Source organism: Mus caroli, chromosome 14 (assembly GCF_900094665.2).
Source record: "Mus caroli chromosome 14, CAROLI_EIJ_v1.1, whole genome shotgun sequence".
NCBI lineage: Eukaryota > Metazoa > Chordata > Mammalia > Rodentia > Muridae > Mus > Mus caroli.
This window is the reverse complement of record NC_034583.1, coordinates 78025866-78047845: the sequence shown is the minus strand read 5'-3', so window position 1 is coordinate 78047845 and position 21980 is coordinate 78025866. Positions and strand designations below refer to the sequence as shown.

The window sequence follows — 21980 nt, the reverse complement described above, 5'->3', positions numbered from 1 at the left end:
TGTCCCCCTCCCCTCTTGCCTGTATTCAAACCTCCTGTTGTGTGACCTTATTTTACAGTCCAGCTGTTGCCTTCATCCTGATACCCCCTCCCACAGTTCCTCATCCCATTCCTTCTCAGGCTCAAAGATCAACAATTGATAAATGGGACCTCATGAAGCTGAAAATCTTCTGTAAGGCAAAGGACCCTGCTAATATGGTAAAATGGATGCCTACAGATTGGAAAAAGATCTTTACCAACCCTACATCTCACAGAGGGCTAGTATCCAAAATTTATAAAGAACTCAAGAAGTTAAACACCCAGTAACCCAACTAAAAATGGGGTGCAGAGCTAAACAGAGAATTCACAGCAGAGGGATCTCAAATATCAGATAAACATTTAAATGTTCAAAGTTCTTATTCAGGGAAATGCAAATCAAAACAACTCTTAAGATTCCATCTACACCAGTTAGAATGGCTAAGATAAAAAACTCAAGTGATAGCATATGCTGGTGAGGCTGTGGAGCAAGTAGAATAATGTCCCCTTGCTGGTGGGAGTGCAAACTTGTACAACCACTCCGGAAATCAATTTGGTGGTTTGTCAGAGAACTGTGACTGGTTCTACCCCAAAGTTTCCCTATTTTAGAGTCTGTGAGACTAACATGTTATTATTGCCGTCCATCTTACACTGTCCACGAACAGTGGGCTCACCTTGGTCATCTTGTTGCTGAGAAATTCCCATCATGAAAAGATTATATGATTGAGATTTAAGATTTGCTTATTCTCCTGGTACCTTAGGAAGTTTGTTTCTTGGACGGTTGATTTATATGTAGTACGAGTGCTTGAGAAATTTAATGACTGTGTAGTCTAGAAAAGACATTTCTAGGATTTCTAGAAATAGTTGATTTAAGAAATGTGGGTCCTCAGGGAGCTGAAGGGGACCAAAGCCCCAATAGAAGGAACATCAGTATGAACTAACCAGTGCCCCCTGAGCTCCTTGGAACTATACCACCAATCAAAGAAAACACATGGTGGAACTTGTGGCTCTAACTATATGTATAGCAGAGGATGGCCTAGTTGGTTATCAATGGGAGGAGAGGCCCTCGGTCCTGTGAAGGCCCTATGCCCTCTATAGGGGAATGCCAGGACCAGGAATGGGAGTGGGTGGGTTGGGGAACGGGGAGGGTGGAAGGGATAGGGATTTTCAGAGAGGAAACTAGGAAAGGGGATAACATTTGAAATGTAAATAAAGAAAATATCTAATAAAAAAAAGAACTGTGGATCCTGTTTTTTTACTATAATTGTATTTGGATTAATAAACTTCACATAGTTGTGTTCTATTATTAATTACTCTGAACAGAGAACTTTCTGCTTTGCAAGAGTTTGTATGCTTCCTCAGTTTCATTCTGCATCACATTAGCATATTAAGTGCAACCAGCTGTTTTGTGACATTAACATATTTTAAAGTTACTCTCTATATTTTGATAAAGGTAATTTTGTGAATAGTAACTTTATTCACCAGTGATTGAGTAGCAGCATGAATAGCTTCAAATCATTCATATTAGCTTTAAGTTCTGTTAGCTGTCTTCAAATCCAACAGAAGGTGGCATTAGATCCCATTACAGATGGTTGTGAGCCACCATGTTGTTGTTAGAATTGAACTCCGGTCCTCTGGAAGAGCAGTCAGTGCTCTTAACAGCTGAGCCATCTCTCCAGCACCGTGGATATGCTTTTGAATATGTAGATGGTTGAAAATTCACTTTCAATAAAATATTGAAGGCCCCTTGGGTAGTACTAACGCAAGAGGTCACGATGAGCAGGGAGGCTGTGCGCATCCCAATAGCAGCCAAGTAAGGCTCACAAATTACTCTTTACATGTTTGATTTCAAGCTTCTGCACTGCATGTGAAATAAGAATAAATACAGTATAAGATGTCAACAAGGGAAATAGCGAAGCGGATGCTGTAGGTTATTTTCATGAAACATGAAAGCCAGATTTGAAATGCCCATGGGTAATCTGTCTGTAGCTGATAGTGGCAAGTGAACTCTTCCCTTTTGAAGTGGCATCTTCATTTGAAAGCAGTGGCATCTAGTTAGCTGTTTTCCTCCTCTCAGCCATAATAATGGTCTTGAGTCTTTGATGGGGAGTGTCTTTCCTGTTCCTGGCATTGTTGAATTAGGTATTTCATGGCTTTCACTGGGCAGGGAGGAGATGAGGGTGATAGTCTGACTGGAGATGGCCTCTGTAAACATGAAGTGCATTTACTCTGTGCAGTTTAGAAATAAGTTTGACTTTTTGTGATGCTAGAAATTGTCAAAGATAATAGGTGGTGATTCTCTGTCTACAAAGTGTAAAATGTAAAAGATGAGTTTTAAACAATGTACATAGTTTAAGTTGTAAAACAGATAAAGGAAAATTACATACCTGTAAAGGGGTGCATTGTGTAGTGTTTTAATATCTATCTACAGTGTGATATTTAGGTTCAACATTTGTCCTCTTAAGTATTTATCATTTCTGCAGATACCTAAATTTTAAACTCTTCTGACTTTAGAGAAGCACAAAGCCATTAGCTGCAACCCCCCTTGACACACCGGAAGCTCTGGTCCTCTCTGTCAGTACCCATTCAGCAAACCATCCATGCCTCTGGTACTGGACTGGGCTCCTCGTGTCTCCCGTTGAATGTGATCAGCCTTTCTAGTTTCTCCTCCAAGGGAGAGGCCATTGGGCATACAGTTCTGTGCCTGGCCCATTTCACTTAATATAAGGATTTTCAGGTCTACCCATGTGCTTACAAATATCAAGATTTTATTTTTTATGCTCAATTAATGTTCTGTGTATTTCCTTTGGATAGAATTATTTTTCTTTTATTAAATTATTTATTTATTTATATTCCAGCCAATGCCCCACCTTCTTGTGCCCCTCTCACCTATAGTCCCTATCCTCCCCTTGCTTTTGTGAAGGTGCTCCTCCCCAGGTCTTCCCCATGGTCCCCTCCCTTCCCCTCCCCCAGGCTTCTCTGGGGCCCACTGAGACCAGACCAGGCAGTTCACTGTTGAATATGTGCTGGAGGCCTCAGACTAGGCCATGTATGTTGCCTGGCTGGTGGCTCAGTCTCTGGGAGTTCTAGGGGTCTGGGTTAGTGGAGACTTCTTGTCTTTTTCCTGCTGGGTTGCCCTTCCCGTCAGCTTCTTTAGTCCTAATAGAGCAATTAATTCTTCCTGATTGATTGATCATATTGTAGTTTATGAAATAGTGAAGAGACTTCTTCCTGTTTCCTGCAATGACTGTACTTATTTCCATTCCTATAGCCATGTGTAAGCCTTCCCTATGCCCCCAGTCCTAGACAGATGGTCTTTTGTCTTCCTGTTAAACAGCTGTCCTCACTTTACAGAATGGCAGTGTGGCTTACTTTGCCTTTGCCTCTTTCTTTTCCTTGCTGTTCGCCACATTGAGCTTGCGTCCCTTACCTGTTGGGTGTTTCTTTGTTTTCTTTAAGAAGTATCCTATAGGTCCTTTTCCTGCTGGTTAATCAGGTTATTGCTTTGGCAGATGAGTTTTAGGAATCCTTTCTATATTGTGAGTATGTTTGATAGTTTCCTCAGGTTTTCGTACAAATATTTGTGTTTCTATGGAGGACTCATAGTTACTGAACATGGAGCATGATGAGGCCCAGGTCTCAGCAGCCGGAGGGAACGATGCTAGCTCACTGCTGTCTATACTGTCCCCCTTAACTCCTACAGTCAGGGTTTGTGAAAGCTTCAACAGTTTTGTATCTAGTATTATGCTAATTTGTAGTCATGATTATGACTGGGGTTTTAAAAATAAGTATAGTTATATAGCATTTCTTATTTTTGCTGAGTTCCAACTTAACCTGCTATTTACCTTTGCTTTTTCAGTTGGGTGCAAAGCTTTGGACACGAGGGACTCGGATTATTGCTGGACAATTTGGAAAAACTAATTAATGGGCAAATGTGAGTATTGCTAATAATTTTTAATTAAGCTTTCTTAGTATGTCCAACTGTCATCCAATATTATCATTTATCTTAATGCAGCCAAGAAAAAGTTGTGAAGAAGACTCAGCACAAAGTCATCCAGTGTCTGAGAGCCCTGATGAACACACAGGTAAGCAGAGGAAACTGCAGCCTGCTCCCCTCCCCACGGGGCCTCCCAGGAACTAGAGCGTCACCAGCGAAGGTTCTATTTGCAGATCATGGGGTGATGTTAGGTTTCATTTCAGTTTGGTGGAACAGCAGATCTTAGGAGAAGCTTGGCAGCGAACAGGCTCACACCTGAAGCATAAACCCTTGTCTGGAGATGAACTAACTTTCTTTCCCATTCTCTCCACTTAGACTCTTCTTTTGCTTCTCTCCCTCTTTTGATTTTCAAAACCTCAGCAGGATCAAAGCTTTATTATACTACATAGTTACTAGCTTTAGTCTGTCATATGTTACCAGAGATTCATGTGAAGAATTCTGTTTCTTATCTCAAGGATATAAAATTAATATATACAAGCATGAGAAGATTCTAGAAATGCAGTAGTGGTACATTTATTATTGAGGGAGCATAATATGGCTACATCTCTAGCATGTGTGTAGTAACATTCAATGAAACAGGATACTTCAGACCTTCATTGCCTAGCCCACCCCATTTTGCTGATTGCTGATATTAGCATCATTTCCTGCCATTTCTATAGCTCTTGAGTGTGACCTCCACCTCACAGTGAGTGAAATAATGATGGGTGTGCTCTACTGGTTATTGTTGGACATCAGGTTCTGTATGGGAAAGGTTACCTATGGGTGTGATGACTGTTATATAGAAAATGGTAACATTTTTCTGATGTGGATTTTTTTGCCTTTTGCTTTAAAAATAAACATTCACAGCATTAAATACATAAATATTTAAATTATTACTATTTAATTTTATTATAGCATTTATTTACTTTTGTGCTTTTAAGGCTTTTTTTTTTTAATGTGAAAGCATTTTGTTAAATGTCCTCTTCGATTTTTACGCACCTGTCTATGTTGTGTTTATGTGTGTCTGTCTGTACATGTCATGTTTACCACAGTGCTATTGTGGAGGTCAGAAGACAGCTCATGGAGTCTGGTCCTCTTCTTTTACCATGTGCGTTCTGGGGACTGAAACCAGGTGCTTAGGCTTGGCACCGGTGTCTTCATGTGCTGTCGTCTTCCCTTCCTGGTCATCTGATACTTTCCAATAAGACTGCCTGAGGACTAGATCCATAACTCTCTTTTTTTGGAGAGCTAATCTTTGTTTATGAAGTAGGCTATTTGTATGTTCTTCTTGAAGTGTACGACAACTGAGTTTTAGAGTGAGGATTTGAAAATCCTTCCCAGCCTGCTTTTAAAGTGATGAAATTGAAGGAATTTTGCAGGTGACATGAAGCTTGGAGGAGAGAAAAGGCAAGTGTGCCTATTTCAGACCAAAAGCCTGTATGTGACCGAAATTGAATTTGAGAAGACTAAGGTTTAAAATGAATTAGTACATAACAAAATAACATCCCTACTTGGTTTCTGTCAGAATTTGAGGGTAACACATTTATATTCTTAAGCAATCTGTTATAGTAGATTTTATTTCTTAATTTTGTTAATTTAGAGGTGTAAAAATACTGCATTTGAATTTGATAGTGGCACTTAGGCTAACAAGGGCACAAAGTTCAGTTCCTGACACATGAGATGACTCTTTTGATGTGTAGATTCTCATACGCAGTATTGTGGGTCGGGTTATTAGCCTGAGGCCCCAGTTAGCTCCCCTACACGTCACTGAATTGGCTATCCAGGTGCACGCTTTGTTAATTGTCACTGTGAAATCTTTGCTGGAAATACAATCTTTTGGTATCAACAATTAAGTATATCATTAATATGGACAACTGCGATATTCTATGGAAATGAATTTCTTTTTTTTCTTTTTTCTTTTATTAGATTTTTTCTTTTTTTAAAATTTTTTATTAGATATTTTCTTCATTTACATTTCAAAGGAAATGAATTTCTTTTGTTACATTAAATGTGGCTAAAATATTTTTTAAGTGTGTCGTTTTAAAATACTGACACAATAAAAAAGACTTCGTTTTCTTCAGGAGGTTGGGGTTTGAATCGTGTGCCCATTAGCAAGGGGCTTTTGTGGTTTGTCTTCTCCATCACTCACATTCTCTCTGCTGTGGGGATACAATCACCATCGACCATTGCTTATCTCCGTAGCCATGTAGGATTGATGGTGGGTGTCTTTTTAGAGGTGAGAGCATTTTTGTTCCTTAACTTAAACTCATCTTTAGTAGCCTGGAATTCTGTTAGGTAACAATAGGACTCCTGTGGAATACAAATAGAACCCAGGCTTGGTCCTGGTATAGAACAGGCCAATTATATTACCCCAAGTGGGTCCTTGGCAGTCAGGAGAGATACTTTTTTAGACCTTCATAAATTGATGATAGCATTCTTACTTGTAAAAACCTTCATTAAAAAAAAGCACTTTCATGTTAGCAGTGGTAAGTGAACTATTTCTCACAATCAGTTTCTTTTTTCTAAGTCTTTGCATACATAATTTTATTGAAGTATATAGCAGTTCGCTGTTTAGTAGTAGTTATGGAAAAGGGCTAATCTCGCTTCATTCCATTTTTTATTTATTTTATTTTTAAGTGATTTATTTATTTATTTTTTAAACCTTGAGCTAATTAGAGACCATGCCTCTGTTGTCATAATCAACTCATGAAATCAACTCACAAAATCAGAGTGTGCTCATAGTCCAGCTTTTCTCCATAGTAGTTCAAACCAGAAGTTTGGATGGAAAAGGTAGAAAGTCTGTCTGGGCACATCATAGATTGTCTTGAGTCTGGGGAAGCCACCTTGTTAGGAATTTGGAAGGCAGGCACCAGAGACAAGCTTTACCCAGCCCACAGGTTTGTGAGACGAAGCCTGCCTTTGGTTCTTGGTAAGCTTTGACATTCTGGGTCAGGTCTCTGGTGCTTTATAGACAACTGACAATTTTCTGCAACACTACCAAGGCATGAGGCCTTTAGCTGTATGCCAGCTTTTAAAGTCTTTCCTGAGCAGTTTAATTGTCATGATGCTTTCTCCCTTTAGTAAGGAGAAAGAGAACTTTTCCCACTGCTGTTTCTGTGGCTTTGGCTCCTCTGTTTGCACTTCCTCTGACGTCTGTCTCCATGTTCCTGCTGTCCAGCAAGTGTGGGAGCTCAGCACCATGTCAGGTTTTTCTCTTTCATAAGTGCTTATTTAAGAGATAATAAAGTTATAAATATGATTTGATTAACAAGCTTAAACCAAAACTTTTTTGAGTTTTACCTTTCATACTTATATATATTGCCAATTTTCAACTGTAATTGCTAGATATATAACTGGGACTAAGTCTCCTGTGTTCACAATAGTGACTTAATCCACAAATATCACACTACTTAGCAGGATCCTTTGAATTACAGAAGTATTAGTATCTTCTATTGTATGCGTTTTTATACTGATGCAGATTTTTGTTATGCCAAAAGATACATACATCTTTAAAATAATATGCCTTTAACCTAACTACTTATCTTCTAATTGGTTGCCGTATTATGGCAATAGCAAATAAAATGTTATCCTTCCATAAATCATATATGTATGTATGTATTTATAATGGTAATGACTTCCTGATGAAACATAGTTCAACTATGGCAGTTTCTACCAATTTCTTTTCCAAATTGTCATTTAGCTTTGTGCATTTATCAACCATGTTCCCACCGAGACCTGGACTGTCCTGTGGCAGCTTTTGAACACTTGAAATGTGTCTAGTCTGAGTTCAGATGTGGTATAATTATAAAATACAACTGGATTTTAATCTTCCAGGAAATATAATGTTCTACGTTGTTTATATGCTAGAATAATAATTCTTTAATTTGCTGGGTTAATTGTATCTAAAATTGTTAATTTCATGAAAATGACATAGTTATTCATGGTTTTGTCATCCTTCCCTTTCTCTTGGGCAGTGCTGGTCTGTGTGTTTGCTTGTAGCTCCTTTACCAACTTTGTCAGAGCAGAGATGCCCCTGTCCTCAGTGGCTATTTAATATTTGCCCATTTGTTTTGTATGTTACTTGAGAATTCCTCATTACTCTATAGGTTCTTTGAATTTGGCTGATTCTCATAGCTCTTACCATAAAATGAATACTTGGGAAACTTTTATGGTGTTTTAAGATCTTTATAGTTTGTCTTTCTTAGGATGTAAATGTAATTTTAAAAACATACGAACTGTTCTATTGAAATCTCTCCTAACATTCACCTTATTTTCCAATGCTACAGTATGGCTTAGAAAGGATTATGAGTGACAAGAGGAGTCTTTCCTTGTTGGCAAAAGCCATGGATCCCAGGCAGCCTGCTATGATGGCAGACGTGGTGAAGCTTCTGTCTGCAGTGTGCATCGTCGGCGAGGAAAGCATGTAAGTTCCCACTGGGGCCGACCGCTGCATTGGTGACTCTCAGGCGGTCACAGTGGAACTCATGACTTAGTAACAGGCAGGTTGTTCAGTTTCTTATCTGCATAATTGTAATATTTGTCCAGTCATTTTGTTAAGCAGATTATTAATTAGGAGACTAAAATAATTCTATGAACAACTGATTTCCTCATCATATTTTAAACTGCCTAAGCTCAACCTTTAATAAAAATTCTAAGGGAAGGGTGGAAATATACAAGTGGTTCTTTTATTATCTAATTCCTTTTTATGAACAATTAATTGAGGTTGTGAGTCACACTAACCTTTTCTAAGAACATGTACGCTAGTTTTTGAAAATTTGTATGTAAACACGTGACAAGTTAAATATGTAATACTACTAAAGACCCACTGAAGCTTCTAGGCACTTGGTTACATTTATTATGGTTGCAATAATCAACTACTCAACATATATCCTAGTGATAAGATATATAACCCTCTCCTTAAGCAGGATTAGGATTCTAATTTATAAGTAATCCTTTAAAATGTTTTTTCTAAATGAGAAAACTGAACAGCACAGACAGTGCTTATAGTTATCATAGAATTGAAACAGTCCTGGCTCTATTATTTTGAAAGGCCTAGGCTAGAAAGACATTTAATGAGATGGTAAAATCCCGAGACAGGAGAGTTTTCATCAAGGTGTATACTGGCAAGCACATTCAGCGATGGATCCCATGTGTGTCTTTAGGTTACTGATGCTAGCTTTATGCTTACATAGAGGGGCAACTAGGGTAAAAGCAAGACATGTCCATTAGCAAAATCCTGGTGGAGTCTTCTGCGGGTCAGAGTTGCTGGAATGTGCTTCCTGGGAGATGAGCTCTCCTCTGACTGTGAGAGCTATGCATCTCAAAGAACACAACCCACAGGGTTCCTGATCACAGTTCCAATGTGATCTTAACCTGAGTTCTTTGGAGAGAGTCAGCCTTGGGGCAATCTTGTCAGAGCAGATGCTACTGCCTGCCTCAGCCTGGCTGGAGTTGGCCGGTTAGACACCACTCTGAAACTTGGCTCCTTGTGCACATGTGCCTATAGTGGTCATTTAGCTAATTGGACTGTGGTCCCAGCCATGGAAAACATCAAGCATACAATTTCATTACTTTTCTAATCTAGAAGGTTGTTTAGATTTTTACCATGCAAATCAAAGTGTTGGCACATATGCTGATGTGTGGTCCTGATGTGCGCTCCTTCCTGTTTTCCCCTTCAGTCTTTGTTCTCCATTCCTTCCACTTCCTCCTTCCTCTTTTCTACTCCTCTTTTCTTTCTCTGTTTGCTCCTTTTCTTCTTACACTTTATCTTCTATGCTCTTCTGCTTTTCCTTTGTCTTCCCTTCTTCTCTTTACCTACTTTCTTTTTCCATTTTATTCTCTCTTTGTTTTCCTCCCCCTTCTTCCCCTCTGTTGTCTTTGTTGTTGTCGTCATCGTCATATTTTGTTCAACTCCTACTTGCAGTGCTGGGAATGAGATCCAGGGCTTCAGATGCACTAAGCAAGTACACTACCACTGAATGGCAGTGTCAGCTCTTTTGTATTATTTTTATTGTTTCTTGAATTTGAATGAATGTGATAGTGATTAACATAGCATTTAGGATTGCATATTTTCATCCACAGAAGATGAATTTTTATTTTTTAAAAGGGAAGATGTTCTTTGTACAAGTATTGCATTTTACATTTAATGATTTATTGTATTTTGCTACTATTTGCTTTTAACTGTCACAGTTTTTATTTAAAGGATATTAGATATTGGTTGAGAATCTTTTAGAGATTGTTTCATAGGCTGTCTGGATTCATGCATCACTATTTTGGAGAAGATGTTACACTGTGAATAAGTTGTTCAATCCTTTGCTGCCTTGATTTCTTATTTATAGTGAATACTAACATACCCACTTCATACAAGTACACACATTAAATTCCAGGATATGTTGAATCTTGAAAATGATAATTTATGTTTCAAAAACAGTAGAGTGAGTTTTAAATGCTTTTGACATCAGAGAATGACATATGTGGGAGGTAGATATACTTTTTGTGAGTTAAGATTGCATGGCTCCAGCATGCATTAAAACCTTGTATCACATTTTACAGTCTTTTTTTTTAAATCAATAAAACAGTAAAATGAAAATCCAGTATGAGTTTATATTGGTAACAGTTGCTCAAATAGTCCTTGCTATTTGGTAGTTTATAGATGCTTGATGGATACCTTTACAAAGTATTGCCAGGAAAAAAATCAAAATAGGTCCTTAGAGTGTCGTCGTATTCCAGATGGAAAGACACTGTGCTTTGCCTCAAGTGGATACCATTGGGGGAAAGGAGCTAATGTCAAAGTAGAAGACTGTGAACTTAGGGAAGAGACTGAGAACCTGAGGCGAGGGAGAAGTGTGGGGCAAGGGAAGTGCAGGGAGGTGGGTGTGATTGGAGCCAGCACAGTGCAGCCCCTGATCTGTACAGTGGCTACGCGCTTACAGGAATGGTGTGAACTCACTAAGCTGCTCCTAAATGCTGCCATTGGCTAGGCACAGTGACTCAACAACACGGCAAACTGGCTGTATTTTGCTGATTTTGTTATTTGATCATTGCAATTTAATTAATAGACTCTAAATTTCTGATAGCCTTGAAGAAGTGTTAGAAGCCTTGACTTCAGCTGGAGAAGAAAGAAAGATTGACAGATTTTTTTCCATTGTGGAAGGCCTCCGGCATAACTCAGTGCACTTGCAAGTAGGTACCTGTTTTCAAAGCCTCGTTCTGAGGGACATATCATGTGTATTGTTGCAACTGCCTTGTGATGGAATTTTATGTAAACATCATATAACAGCAAATGTCCTTTTGTTTTTATAGATAATGAATGTATAGAATTCTAGTTTGTATTCTCAGGACATCTTACACATGTATTGGTGAATACTCTTAGGTTGACTTTCCAACTGTGTAAACTCACAGAGTCCTGAGATTGTTTAGTAAGTATTTTAAATTAAGGTAGTGTCTTCATTACATGAATTATGACTTGTCATTTTAGATTTTATAACTGATATTAGGAGTATCTCTAAGTAAGAGTGAGGCTCATGGTCATCTGTGAAAGTGTTTGCCTCTTCACAGTTATAGCGAACCCAATGAATAATACTCAGTTAATTATTGTGTTAAAAAGGTAAAAAGATGTTATTATGACCAAATTTGTATATAGCCCTGATAGGCCTTGACCATGTTATGTCACATGACATACTATGAATGGCTCCTTTGAAACCCTGTTACTGGACTCATTACTTTTGTCAGTTTGCAGGACTGAAGATCAGGGCAATGGGTACCTCTTGCTTGTGTTCAGCTTCTAGAACAAGCTTCTCATCTTGCTGAGGGAGTTAATAAGTTGGGGTTCAACAGTGTCCTGTACTGACCTGCACACCCACAGCCAGGGTTGCTGGGGTTCACCAGCGTCCTGTACTGACCTGTACACCCACAGCCAGGGTTGCTGGGGTTCACCAGCGTCCTGTACTTACCTGCACGTCCACAGCCAGGGTTGCTCCTGACTCCTTGCCTTCTTTTCTCAACGTTTTGTTTTCTTCTGCCTCTTCTCATCTACCTTCTGTCCTACCTTTTCCTTTCACCCTTACTTTTGCTTCTTATCTCTTCCATAATTATTTGTGTGTCTCTTTGTCCTTGGGATCTGTGAATTATTGCACAAACCACTCAGACACTAGTTGCAGTCTAACAGGTCTGGCTTATTGAATGTACAAGCCTGGCTGGGTCACAGCACATTTGTGGATGTGAGAGAATACCTTTACGTCCTGTCCTTCCTTTCCCCCTTGTTTTAGAAGGGGTTTCTTGTGGTTCACAGTATGACTGGCTAACTGGCTTATGAGTTTCTAGGGAGTCGTCTGTCTCTACCTCCTAACTTGATGTAGAAACATTGGGATTAGAGATAGATGTGCCACTGTGTACATCCGTATGTGGGCTGGAACTCTGTACTCAGATCCTTATGCTTGCTCAGTAAAGGCTTTATCCACTTAGCCATCTCCCTATACCCCTGGTTTCCACCACTCAGTCTCTCTCTTTCCTTCTCTCCTTCTCTCCCTCTCTCTGTCTCCCTCCCCCACTCCCTCTCTCTCTCCTTCCTTCCTTTCCTCCCTTGGTCCCTCCACCCACCTGTCAACTTATCTGTCCATCCATCCACCCACCCACCCACCCACCCACCCATCATATCTATCTACCTGTCTGTCTGTCCGTCCGTCCGTCTACCCACCCACCCATCATATCTATCTTTCTATCTTTCTATCTATCTGTCTGTCTGTCTGTCAGTCAATCAACCAATCAACCAATCAATCGAATAGGCCTGGTTCTTGTGGAGATTTCTATGTAGTAGAATGTTCTGGCTTTATACTTGGAGATATCAGCCTCCTTTTGCCTTTGGAGTGCTGGGATTAAGGGTGTGTTCCACCACGCGTGCCAAAGGATATTACTTCATGATTGAGGCTTCTGGTTATTAAATCTAAGGTATAAAGTACCTAAAAACTGGCAGGCTTAAGACTAAAATGTATCATCATCTGGAAAGCCAATTAACTACCCATAGCTTCATATAAAAAGATAAAGCGGTTTTACTTTTGGGGGGTATTACTGGGTATGCTCTTTCCAATCAAGCATATTACAGTAATATGATATAAACATATAGTAATACAATATATAACACTCTTGTCTCTGGCATATTTCTGAATCTTCCTCAAATAAGGCACATTTTAGAGTGCTCCAGCTATGCCTTCCCATAAAGCTGTTGTTCTAAGTGCCCACTTCATTCTATTAGCTGTGTAATTTGCGTTTATTAAAATGTACTAGTGTGAGTGATATTAGCAATCACCAAATTAAAAATAAAACTTTTTTTGTTACTAAATAAAGTAGAAACCAATTGTTTGCTTCTAAATTGGAGAAAATGGGACTTAATGAAGAATAATGAGGGTCTTTTATTGATATGTGTATTTCTGGTATCTGTCTTAATGGGAAATTTAAGATTATTTTGTTTTGATAATAAAGATAGTTTCTGATTGTGACTATGATGGAATGAAGCATGTTTTTCTCCTTTTGATATAGTCTGGAAAGAGACTACAACTGTAAGCCTGGGATGATGTAACGATTATCTTTCAGGCCTTAGTTTTATTTTTAGGAAATAGATTAAAAGTAAAAACATTAGGCTTGAAATAAATGTAGAATAGTTTCTCTTTTCAAATATATCAGAAAGAGCCTTTCAGCTGCAAACAGCCTAATCCATTTTGGACCATTTATGCAGAAAATGATACTGAGTGCTTTATAGGATTTCTAGAATGCCCGGGGAGTTTATGTAAGTAACATGCTGCTCAATGTAATACAGAGGAGAAGTGTCAAGTTACAGCAATGTCCCCGTAGAAAAGCCAGTTCTGATGCTGCTCAAACTGGTCTTGGGGATGCTTGGGCAGGTAAATCTGCTGTAGCGTCCTTGGAAGAACTGAAGTGCCTGTCACAGTGATGTCCATTAATGTCAGCCGCATCTTCCTTTGAGGATGTCTGGGGTCAGTGTAGACTACGCAGTTTCTGATCCATGCCACAGTTTCTCCTTTCCTTGTTCTTTCCCCAGTTCATGGATCTTTGTTACCTTTAGCCAAATCTGTCCACTGCTGGGGCATCAGAAGAATTATTCTAGGGTGGAGGAGGGCCTATTGACATTTTTTTTTTTTCCTTTCTTAATCTGGACTGATTGGTTTTTAGGAAAGGATTCAAAGGGCGACTCAAACTTTTTAGTGCATATTTGATTTTTCTTGGGTGGATATGGCCTCTAGACTGGTGAGAGCTGCAATCCCCTCCCCACCCCAGGCATCTCTTCATTCTGAAAGTGTGTCCGGGAATTTTAAGAGTATATATAGTCTAACGTAGTCAGTTTGGCAGTTTAATGGGTGCCTTTCTCAGACAAAATCTCCCAGAAATTTTAGAAAGATGCCCCCCTTCTTTATTTCATACATGTAGTATGTATATGTAGCTGCATGTTTGCATTTGTAGGCAGATGTGTATTTGGGTCTTTGTTTCCATGTCTGCATACTTGTGGAGGCCTGAAGTTTGATAGAGAATCTTTCTTAATCTCTCTCTGGTAGAGTACTTTGGTTGTAAAAACTTGATTCCTATGAGATTGCAGCTGAGCTTGATCAACCATAGTCATTAGGCCACAACCCAGAGAGGACTGTTTGCTGAGACAACATGTTTCATCAGATAGCCTGTCTTGCTTGAGTTAACAGTTCCAAGAAGAAGAGACCCATACCTTAACCTAGCCCTCCACAGTTGATCAATTTTATAATTTCCAAGGCTCTATATAAATTACAAATACCCCTATTCCTTCCCACAGCCCCTTTATGCCCGGCAGAAAGACACACTGTCTGTGCTCTGATAAACGACATCTGTTGAGTGTGGACATTGTTTTCTTTCCTGCCCTTTGTATCTATATTCTACATCCAAAATCTAGCACTATCCTCTTTATTTATTAAGGCAGGACATTTCACTAAATGTATAGGTCACTCATTCCAGCTAGCCTGTTGGCCTGGTTACTCAGGGATCCTTATCTCTGCCTCCTTAGAGCTGGGATTGTGAGGTGCTGCATGCTGGGTCTGACTTCTAGTTGTTATGCTTGTATGGAAAGGCCTTTATTCCTTGAATTGTCTCCTCAGTCCACAAAAGATCTTCATAGCAGAAGGCACGGTTTAAGCTCTATGAGCCCCATTTCCCATCCTGTGAAGCTCATACTATGTATGATTTGTATAGGGCTATTTGCAGAAGGCGTTTGAAGAAACGAATCTCATACAGTCTTTACATCCCAGACAGAGAATTGAAGCTGACCAGAATGCATCCGTGGTTAATGTGATATTCTTGGTCACTTCAGCTTAAATTGTGGTGACAGAGTCATATCATCTTGGCTGTTTGTTGTGTATAGTGAGGACATACTTGATGAATAACCTTTCCTTCTAGTAAGTGTCTCAGGCAGCTAAGGTAGCCAGCCTTTCTCCAGATTTTTCTGAGGGCTCCATAAATATGTCAACATCTTTCATAATTGCATATAATGTGCCATCAAATTAGTGTTTGCTTTCCACCTAATATATTTAACTGTGAAGGCATACCTGGTACTCTTAGAAAGTTTCATTCTCCCGAAGACCTTGTGGCTTTAAATGAAAATGTCTGTATGGAGCTACCAACCACTGTGTAATGGCCTTCCAATGACCAGTTCTCCTATCTTGTTGGAGCATCTGTAAATACTGTCCAGTGTTTTATTTGTGATTCCCCATCCCACAGATGGTAGACACACACAGCTGTGCAGTGTGGTATATGGTAGACATCCAAAGATCCCTTTTACAAATGGGAGAAACATTTTGGTGTGGTGATGGCAGATTTTGCTGTAAGAGAGGGACATTGAGATTACAGAACAGTGTTCTCTTCAAATGAACTGTAGGTATTGCCTTAAGGCTTACTTGTCCTTTGACCTGGAAGAAGACATTGTCTCTGCTTTCTAAGGCACTTTGAGATAAGCATTGTGTAGATGAAAATATGGCAAAGCCTCCACTGTAAATTCTGCATAATTGAGAGTGACTCTGGGGAATTGTCTTGCAATAGGGAACAAAATACCGATCCAATAAATGCCACCTTCTTTCTTACTTTGCCTTCATTCTCGATGTTTCTCCAGTCCTTTGTTGTATTCATTGTACTCTAGATTCAGTTCAAGTAGAAAGGAACCCTCACTACTTTGACTTATGTAGTACAGGACAATTTCTTCTCCATTGTTACTCAATAGAAAGAAAGCAGACTGTCTCGAGTTTCTGATTTATGAAGGCAGATTTGTTTGGGTAGAACAAGCCTGGGTAAGGGGAGGACTGGGAAATATGTTTGAGAGATGCAGAGTCAGTGTCTTTGGGTCACTTTGTGAATCTGTAGTTTTAGTTTTTGAGCTTTCTCACTCAAAACATGCTTAAATCCTTTTTTTAACCGCCTCTATCATTTTAAAAATTGAATGAGTGAACTTATATTGAAAACTGGTTGAGATCCTATCTTCTACTTGTGGACTGCTTACTTGTTCTTTTTTAAAAATCACTCGGATCTTAGAGTTTCATCAGACCTGCAGGATGTGAAGCATTTGTACTCCCACCTGGAAGCAGCTTATGCACCATTATTGTTCAACTGTCTATTACTTGGTATTAGTTTCCACAAAATGCACTAGAGGACGTGGCAGAAACTAATGATGTCTCAAGGGGAGTAAATGTTTCTAAAATGTAGGTTTGTGTTTCATCTTTCTGATCATGCAAATTCTAGCCCTGAGTATTACAATTCATTTTTCTGAATTTGTGGGTAGGGCATTTGCATTTTTCAAGTTTTGGCTTGTTCTCTAACCATATCTATCATTTATTAAACATTCAATTGGGAGTATAAATAAGATTATAGAGCCTTACTTTGATTCATATTACTGTTTTGGGGTTTATCTACATTATGTAGTCTATTTAGTTTCTGAATTAATGCATATATATTATTTAAAAAACTGTAAAGCTTTTTATATTCTGGAGGTAACTTCTTTATCTATAAGCATCATTTACTCATCTTAACGTGACAAATGTGAAATTTGATTGTGTAGAGAGACGGTTGATTTCCACTGTAGGGTACGAAGATGAACAGTTGAAGCTGTGTCTTCCAGGGCTAGAGAGTGAATAGTCAGAGATATGATTGACTTCTCATTGGATTATTTCCCGGGACTTGTTTTGAGTCTGGCTTGAGCTCCTGAAAGCACACTCTTTCACAGTGTGGCCTAGCCACAGGTTTATTTACCAAAACATCTACTTATATCCAGAAAGAACATGTTAACTCAAGCTGACTTTTCTAACGGCACTTTCCCTCTCAGTAGACTCTACTCTAAATTCCTTCAGCATAGATTTCTCTGCTCTTGTGGTCTTAGAAAAATTGGGCATCACATATGCTAATGTACCTTGAATTTAGTGTGTAAGCCTCTTTGTGCACAAAGGTTCAGAAGACAAAGGCTAAATGCACATAAATTGTTTACTTTTTCTCTTATTGCATGCTGAGCCAAATGAGAGGTAGAAGTAAATTGTGTACCCAGAGGAGTTTAGGAGGTATGCATCTGTATTTGGGGAAACTTTCCATCACCTTCAAGGTCAGGGAACCTCTTTGTCCTGTCAACCTCTTTCTAATTGTAATGATTTTCTTTTTTTGTTGGCTTAGTTCCTGAGATTGCTGTGGTGGATTTCATCCTTTGTATTCTGTGATTTTGAGTTGCCTGGTTTATTGTATTTATTTTGTTGCCTCTGGTTATGCCTATGTCTAGCTCACAACAGTAGTGATAGTTGTCTTGCTAGTGTAAGTTCAGTTTGACTCACTTAATGGGGTATGCCCTTATGCTGCAGCTGCACTGGAACAAATCCATTGTACTTCCGCAAGAATGGGAGCCTGACCTCCCCACCAAACCCTCCTGGTAGTAATTGTGTTGTTAAAGGCATTTTTGTTCATGAAAGATTTTTTTTTTTTTTTATAATTGGGAAGAGAGTATTTGCTTTTGAAACTTTAGAATTGAATCTTTTTTTGTAACAATTAAAGTGTCCTTATGTAGAAATGCTTAAACCAAGGTTAAAGAGCAGTATTTCTCATGTATAATGATGCATTTGGAGTAAAGACGAGAATATTTTTGAGTCAGTTTGAATTGCATGCTTTGTTTTCTGCTTGCTTATACTATACAGAAGAAGGTAGGTGTTTGGGCTGTTGAACAGTGAGTCACTCTGTCCTTTTGTAGAAAAGGTTTTTCTTGTCTTATAGTTGCATTTGACACAGGTCATCGTATTTCCTTTCTTCTAGACTCTATAATCTCCCTCATCCCTTTCTACTCTTCTAGTGCCCCTTTACTTATGACTTCTACAACCTGCAGATTAAAACCGTTCCTTAAATGTCTTCTTTTCTCTATTTCATCCAAATGATCCCATTTGCGATACTGGTTTTCACTTACTACTGCAGAGAAAACTTTCTTTTCTAGTACTACATAGAAAAGTTTTTTTCTAGTACTATTGCCTATATCCACTCTCCTTTGTGGGTGCCACCCTTAGGCTGGTCCTGATTTCCATAAGAAAGTAAGTTGAGCAAGCTAGTATGCCCCACTCCTCCACTGTCTCTGCATCAGCTTGTTCCTGCCCTCTTTGAGTTCTTATAGTGCATTCATTCAGTGGACTGTGACTCTGGATATGTAAGCCAAATAAATCCTTCCTTCCCACGTGTTGCTTTTCATGATGGTATTTCATCAGATCAACACTCACTCTGAATAATACAGGAGTAGATAAACATCTCCTGTCTCTTTGTCATAGCTAAATCTAACATCTCGAACAGTGTCTAGTACAGAAAAGGCACCTGTTAGGCTAGAAGATATGAATCAATAATATGGAGACCTATAGTTTGATGCATATGGATAGACCCTTTATTCTAATTAGGATGCATTTAGGGGCGTGTGAGTAATTTATTTTGTCACATTTAAGCTCTAGTGGAAAGTACTTTTGTCATGCCTTTGAAACTTTAGTTTAATCAAAGTTGATGAGGATCATATTTTACATCTTCTGAATATGAGGCAGACATTGGTAAATCCATCTTTATGAAGACTGCCTTTTGTCACTTGAATATCTGTTACTATCCTTAGTTAAGGTAATTAATGAGTAATTTGATCAATTCTAATGAAGTTAAGGATTTCTAGTATAGATAAAAGACTCAGACTCTTAAAAACAGAGTTTATCCTTTTCATTGGGCAGTGTTGTTCCCCTTGCCTTATGCGTCTCTGTTACTGGCATCATTTCCTATTCAGAGAGACATATGGGTTGCCAATATTTCAAACTCAGTTCCAAGGTCTATCAATTTTTCTTCTAGAATGTCAAATGCTTCAAACCTTTTTTACATGATTGAGTAATGCTTCTTATTCTATTCTCTACAAGATTACCAAACTGAGTATGTCATTATTATTGTACCTTGCATTCATAGAATCCCATGTGATAACCTTACCCAACCCTGGGGTCTTCATAGCTTCATCTCTTTGGGTCTTTTGCACAGTTTCCCTGCTTACACACACAGTATGAGACTTAAATTACTTGAAATTTAATGAAATGGCACATGCTTTTGAACAGGTTAACTTATTTTCTCCCCCGTTTTTCTGTTTTTTTTTTTTGTCATATTCTGATCCTACAATGTGAGTTTCTTAATTTCCCCGTTTTTCTGTTTTTTTTTTAAAACTATTTAATTTTTACTTAAAACAATATTTAAAAGTAAATACTGATTTAAATATATTTTGATCATATTTCCCTCCCCTAAGTCCTTTCAGGTCTTTTACCCCTTCCAATGCACCCAACTTGTGATTTTTTTCTTAAAAATAAAAAGACGAAAAAAATCTATTCTAACAACCCCACCAAAAACCCAGAAAACAAAATTAAGCAATACCCATCTTATAATAAACAACAACAACAAGACATTAAACTCTAACCAAGTGAAAGCACAGAGTACAACCTCGAGAGTCCACTGTGTATTGGTTACTTACTCCTTAACATGAGACCTGTCCTAGGGTAGTTAATATACCAGTGTCTGTCACTCTGTTGGTAAAACCTGATTTTCCTTCTCTCAGAAGATGTAAATGACAGTTTAGTTGTTAACCATTATACTAGTTGCTAAGTTTTCATTCATGTTTTAAAAATAAAATATAAAAAGATAAAACAAAACCTATCACTTCTGTTTGCCAAGACAACCCAACAGAAGAAACAGAGCCCAAGAAAAAGCACAGAAATCAGAGACCCATTCCTACTCATGCCTAGGAGTATAATTCAAAACCATAATATAAATATAGAGGACCTGTTGCAGACCCTGTTCATGCTGCCTTCATCTCTGTCAGGTCCTATGAGCTTTGCTTATGTTGATGTATGTATAGGGCCTTGTTTTCTTGGTGTACTCCATCCCCTCTGGCTCTTACAATTGCCCCCCTTGTCTTCCATAGTTTCATGAGCGCTGATGGGAGGGATTCTGTTTAGGGATGTGTGTTGCATGGTTTCTCATTCTCTAGGTAATGTCTGGCTGTGAGTCTCTGTATTTGTTTCCATCTCCTTCAGGAGGAAGCCTCTCTGATGTTGGCTGAATAAGCCACTGATCTAAGATGAATATAGCAGAATATCATTAGGAGTCATTTTATCATTACATCTTTTTCTTTTTCCTTTTTTTTAGACAAGTAATAAATGGTTTTATTATAGTTCATTGGGCATTGTAATATCCAGGACTTGCTCACCCAAGCAGTGGTAATTGGATGGTTGTGTCTAATAGCTGTGTCCCACCATTTCACTAGGATATCTTGACGGTAGTACATCATTGTAGGTAAAGGATTTATAGCTGGGTTGGTATTTGTTTCTCTTTTGACAGCTTACAAAATGTCTTCCTGTGACAAAGATGCTGGATCATAGGGCTGAAGGCTCAAGTAGGCACTGGCACAACATTTCTACATTTAATGAGTTGTGTAGGTGTTGGTTTCAGCTGTCAGCTTGTGCAGAAAAAATTGTATCCCAGTGTCTTTGTCCATCATTCGTCATCTTCTGCTTGACTCATGAATTGGTGTCTCTATTAAGTGGAGTTTGTTTCTCATTGAATACTACTTCCTATTCTTCCCATATAGTAAAATGTTGCCTTCTAGCACATTATGTGGTTTTAGCTTTGTAAGTTTTTAATCTACATTCATGTATACAGCTTCTCCTGAATGCTTTTGCAGCTCCTGAGAGTTTTTCAGTGTTTCTAAGCTTATTTGCATGGTCAATGTCTAAGTTATTCTTTTACTGCTGTGAAGAGCCACCAGGACCAAAACAACTTTTAGAAGAAAGCATTTAATTGAGGGCTTGCTTACAGTTTCAGGAGATTTGTCAATAATCATCAAGGCCAGGGAGTATGGTGGCAAGCATGCATGGCTTGGAGTAGTAGCTGAGAACGTTCCATCCAGTAGACAGGGAGAAGGGTTTCAAGAAACCCCACATCTCACTCTTGGTAACACAGCTCCTCTAACAAGACTGTACCTTCTCCATTAAGGATATGTCTCCTCATCCTTCCTAAATAGTTCCACCACCAAGCATTCAAACATAGGAGACTCTTGAGGACATTTTCCTTCAATTCACCACAGTATAGATTCTGGACCAGTAACCACAGCTAACCAGTTAACCTACCATGAAATTATGGTGTGCTACAGTACTGTGTGTGTGTGTTGACAGTATGCCAGAGCTCTGTATTCTGAAGTGCTATAGTACTGTGTGTTTGTGTGGATGCTATGCCAGAGGTCTCTATCCTGAAGTGCTACAGTACTGTGTGTTTGTGTGGATGCTATGCCAGAGGTCTGTATCCTGAAGTGCTACAGTACTGTGTGTGTGTATGGATGCTATGCCAGAACTCTGTATCCTGAAGTGCTACAGTACTGTGTGGTGTGTGTGTGGACACTATGCTAGAACTCTGTATCCTGAAGTGCTACAGTACTGTGTGTGTGTGTG

At 38.8% G+C, this 21980-nt stretch overlaps 1 protein-coding gene across 3 annotated transcripts in view; it reads left to right on the top strand.

Moving 5' to 3' along the window:
* Positions 1–21980, top strand: part of Diaph3 (diaphanous related formin 3) — a 473693-nt gene that overhangs the window by 130568 nt on the left and 321145 nt on the right. The window contains exons 6-9 of one of the 3 annotated variants that reach the window (XM_029469353.1): positions 3874–3948; positions 4030–4099; positions 8277–8413; positions 11067–11172. In XM_029469353.1, the coding sequence (XP_029325213.1) occupies positions 3874–3948; positions 4030–4099; positions 8277–8413; positions 11067–11172 (388 nt within the window). Of the gene's footprint in view, positions 1–3873; positions 3949–4029; positions 4100–6383; positions 6477–7071; positions 7192–8276; positions 8414–11066; positions 11173–21980 lie in introns of those variants that run through there. The other 2 variants (XM_021182084.2, XM_021182083.2) reach the window with 2 other exon arrangements.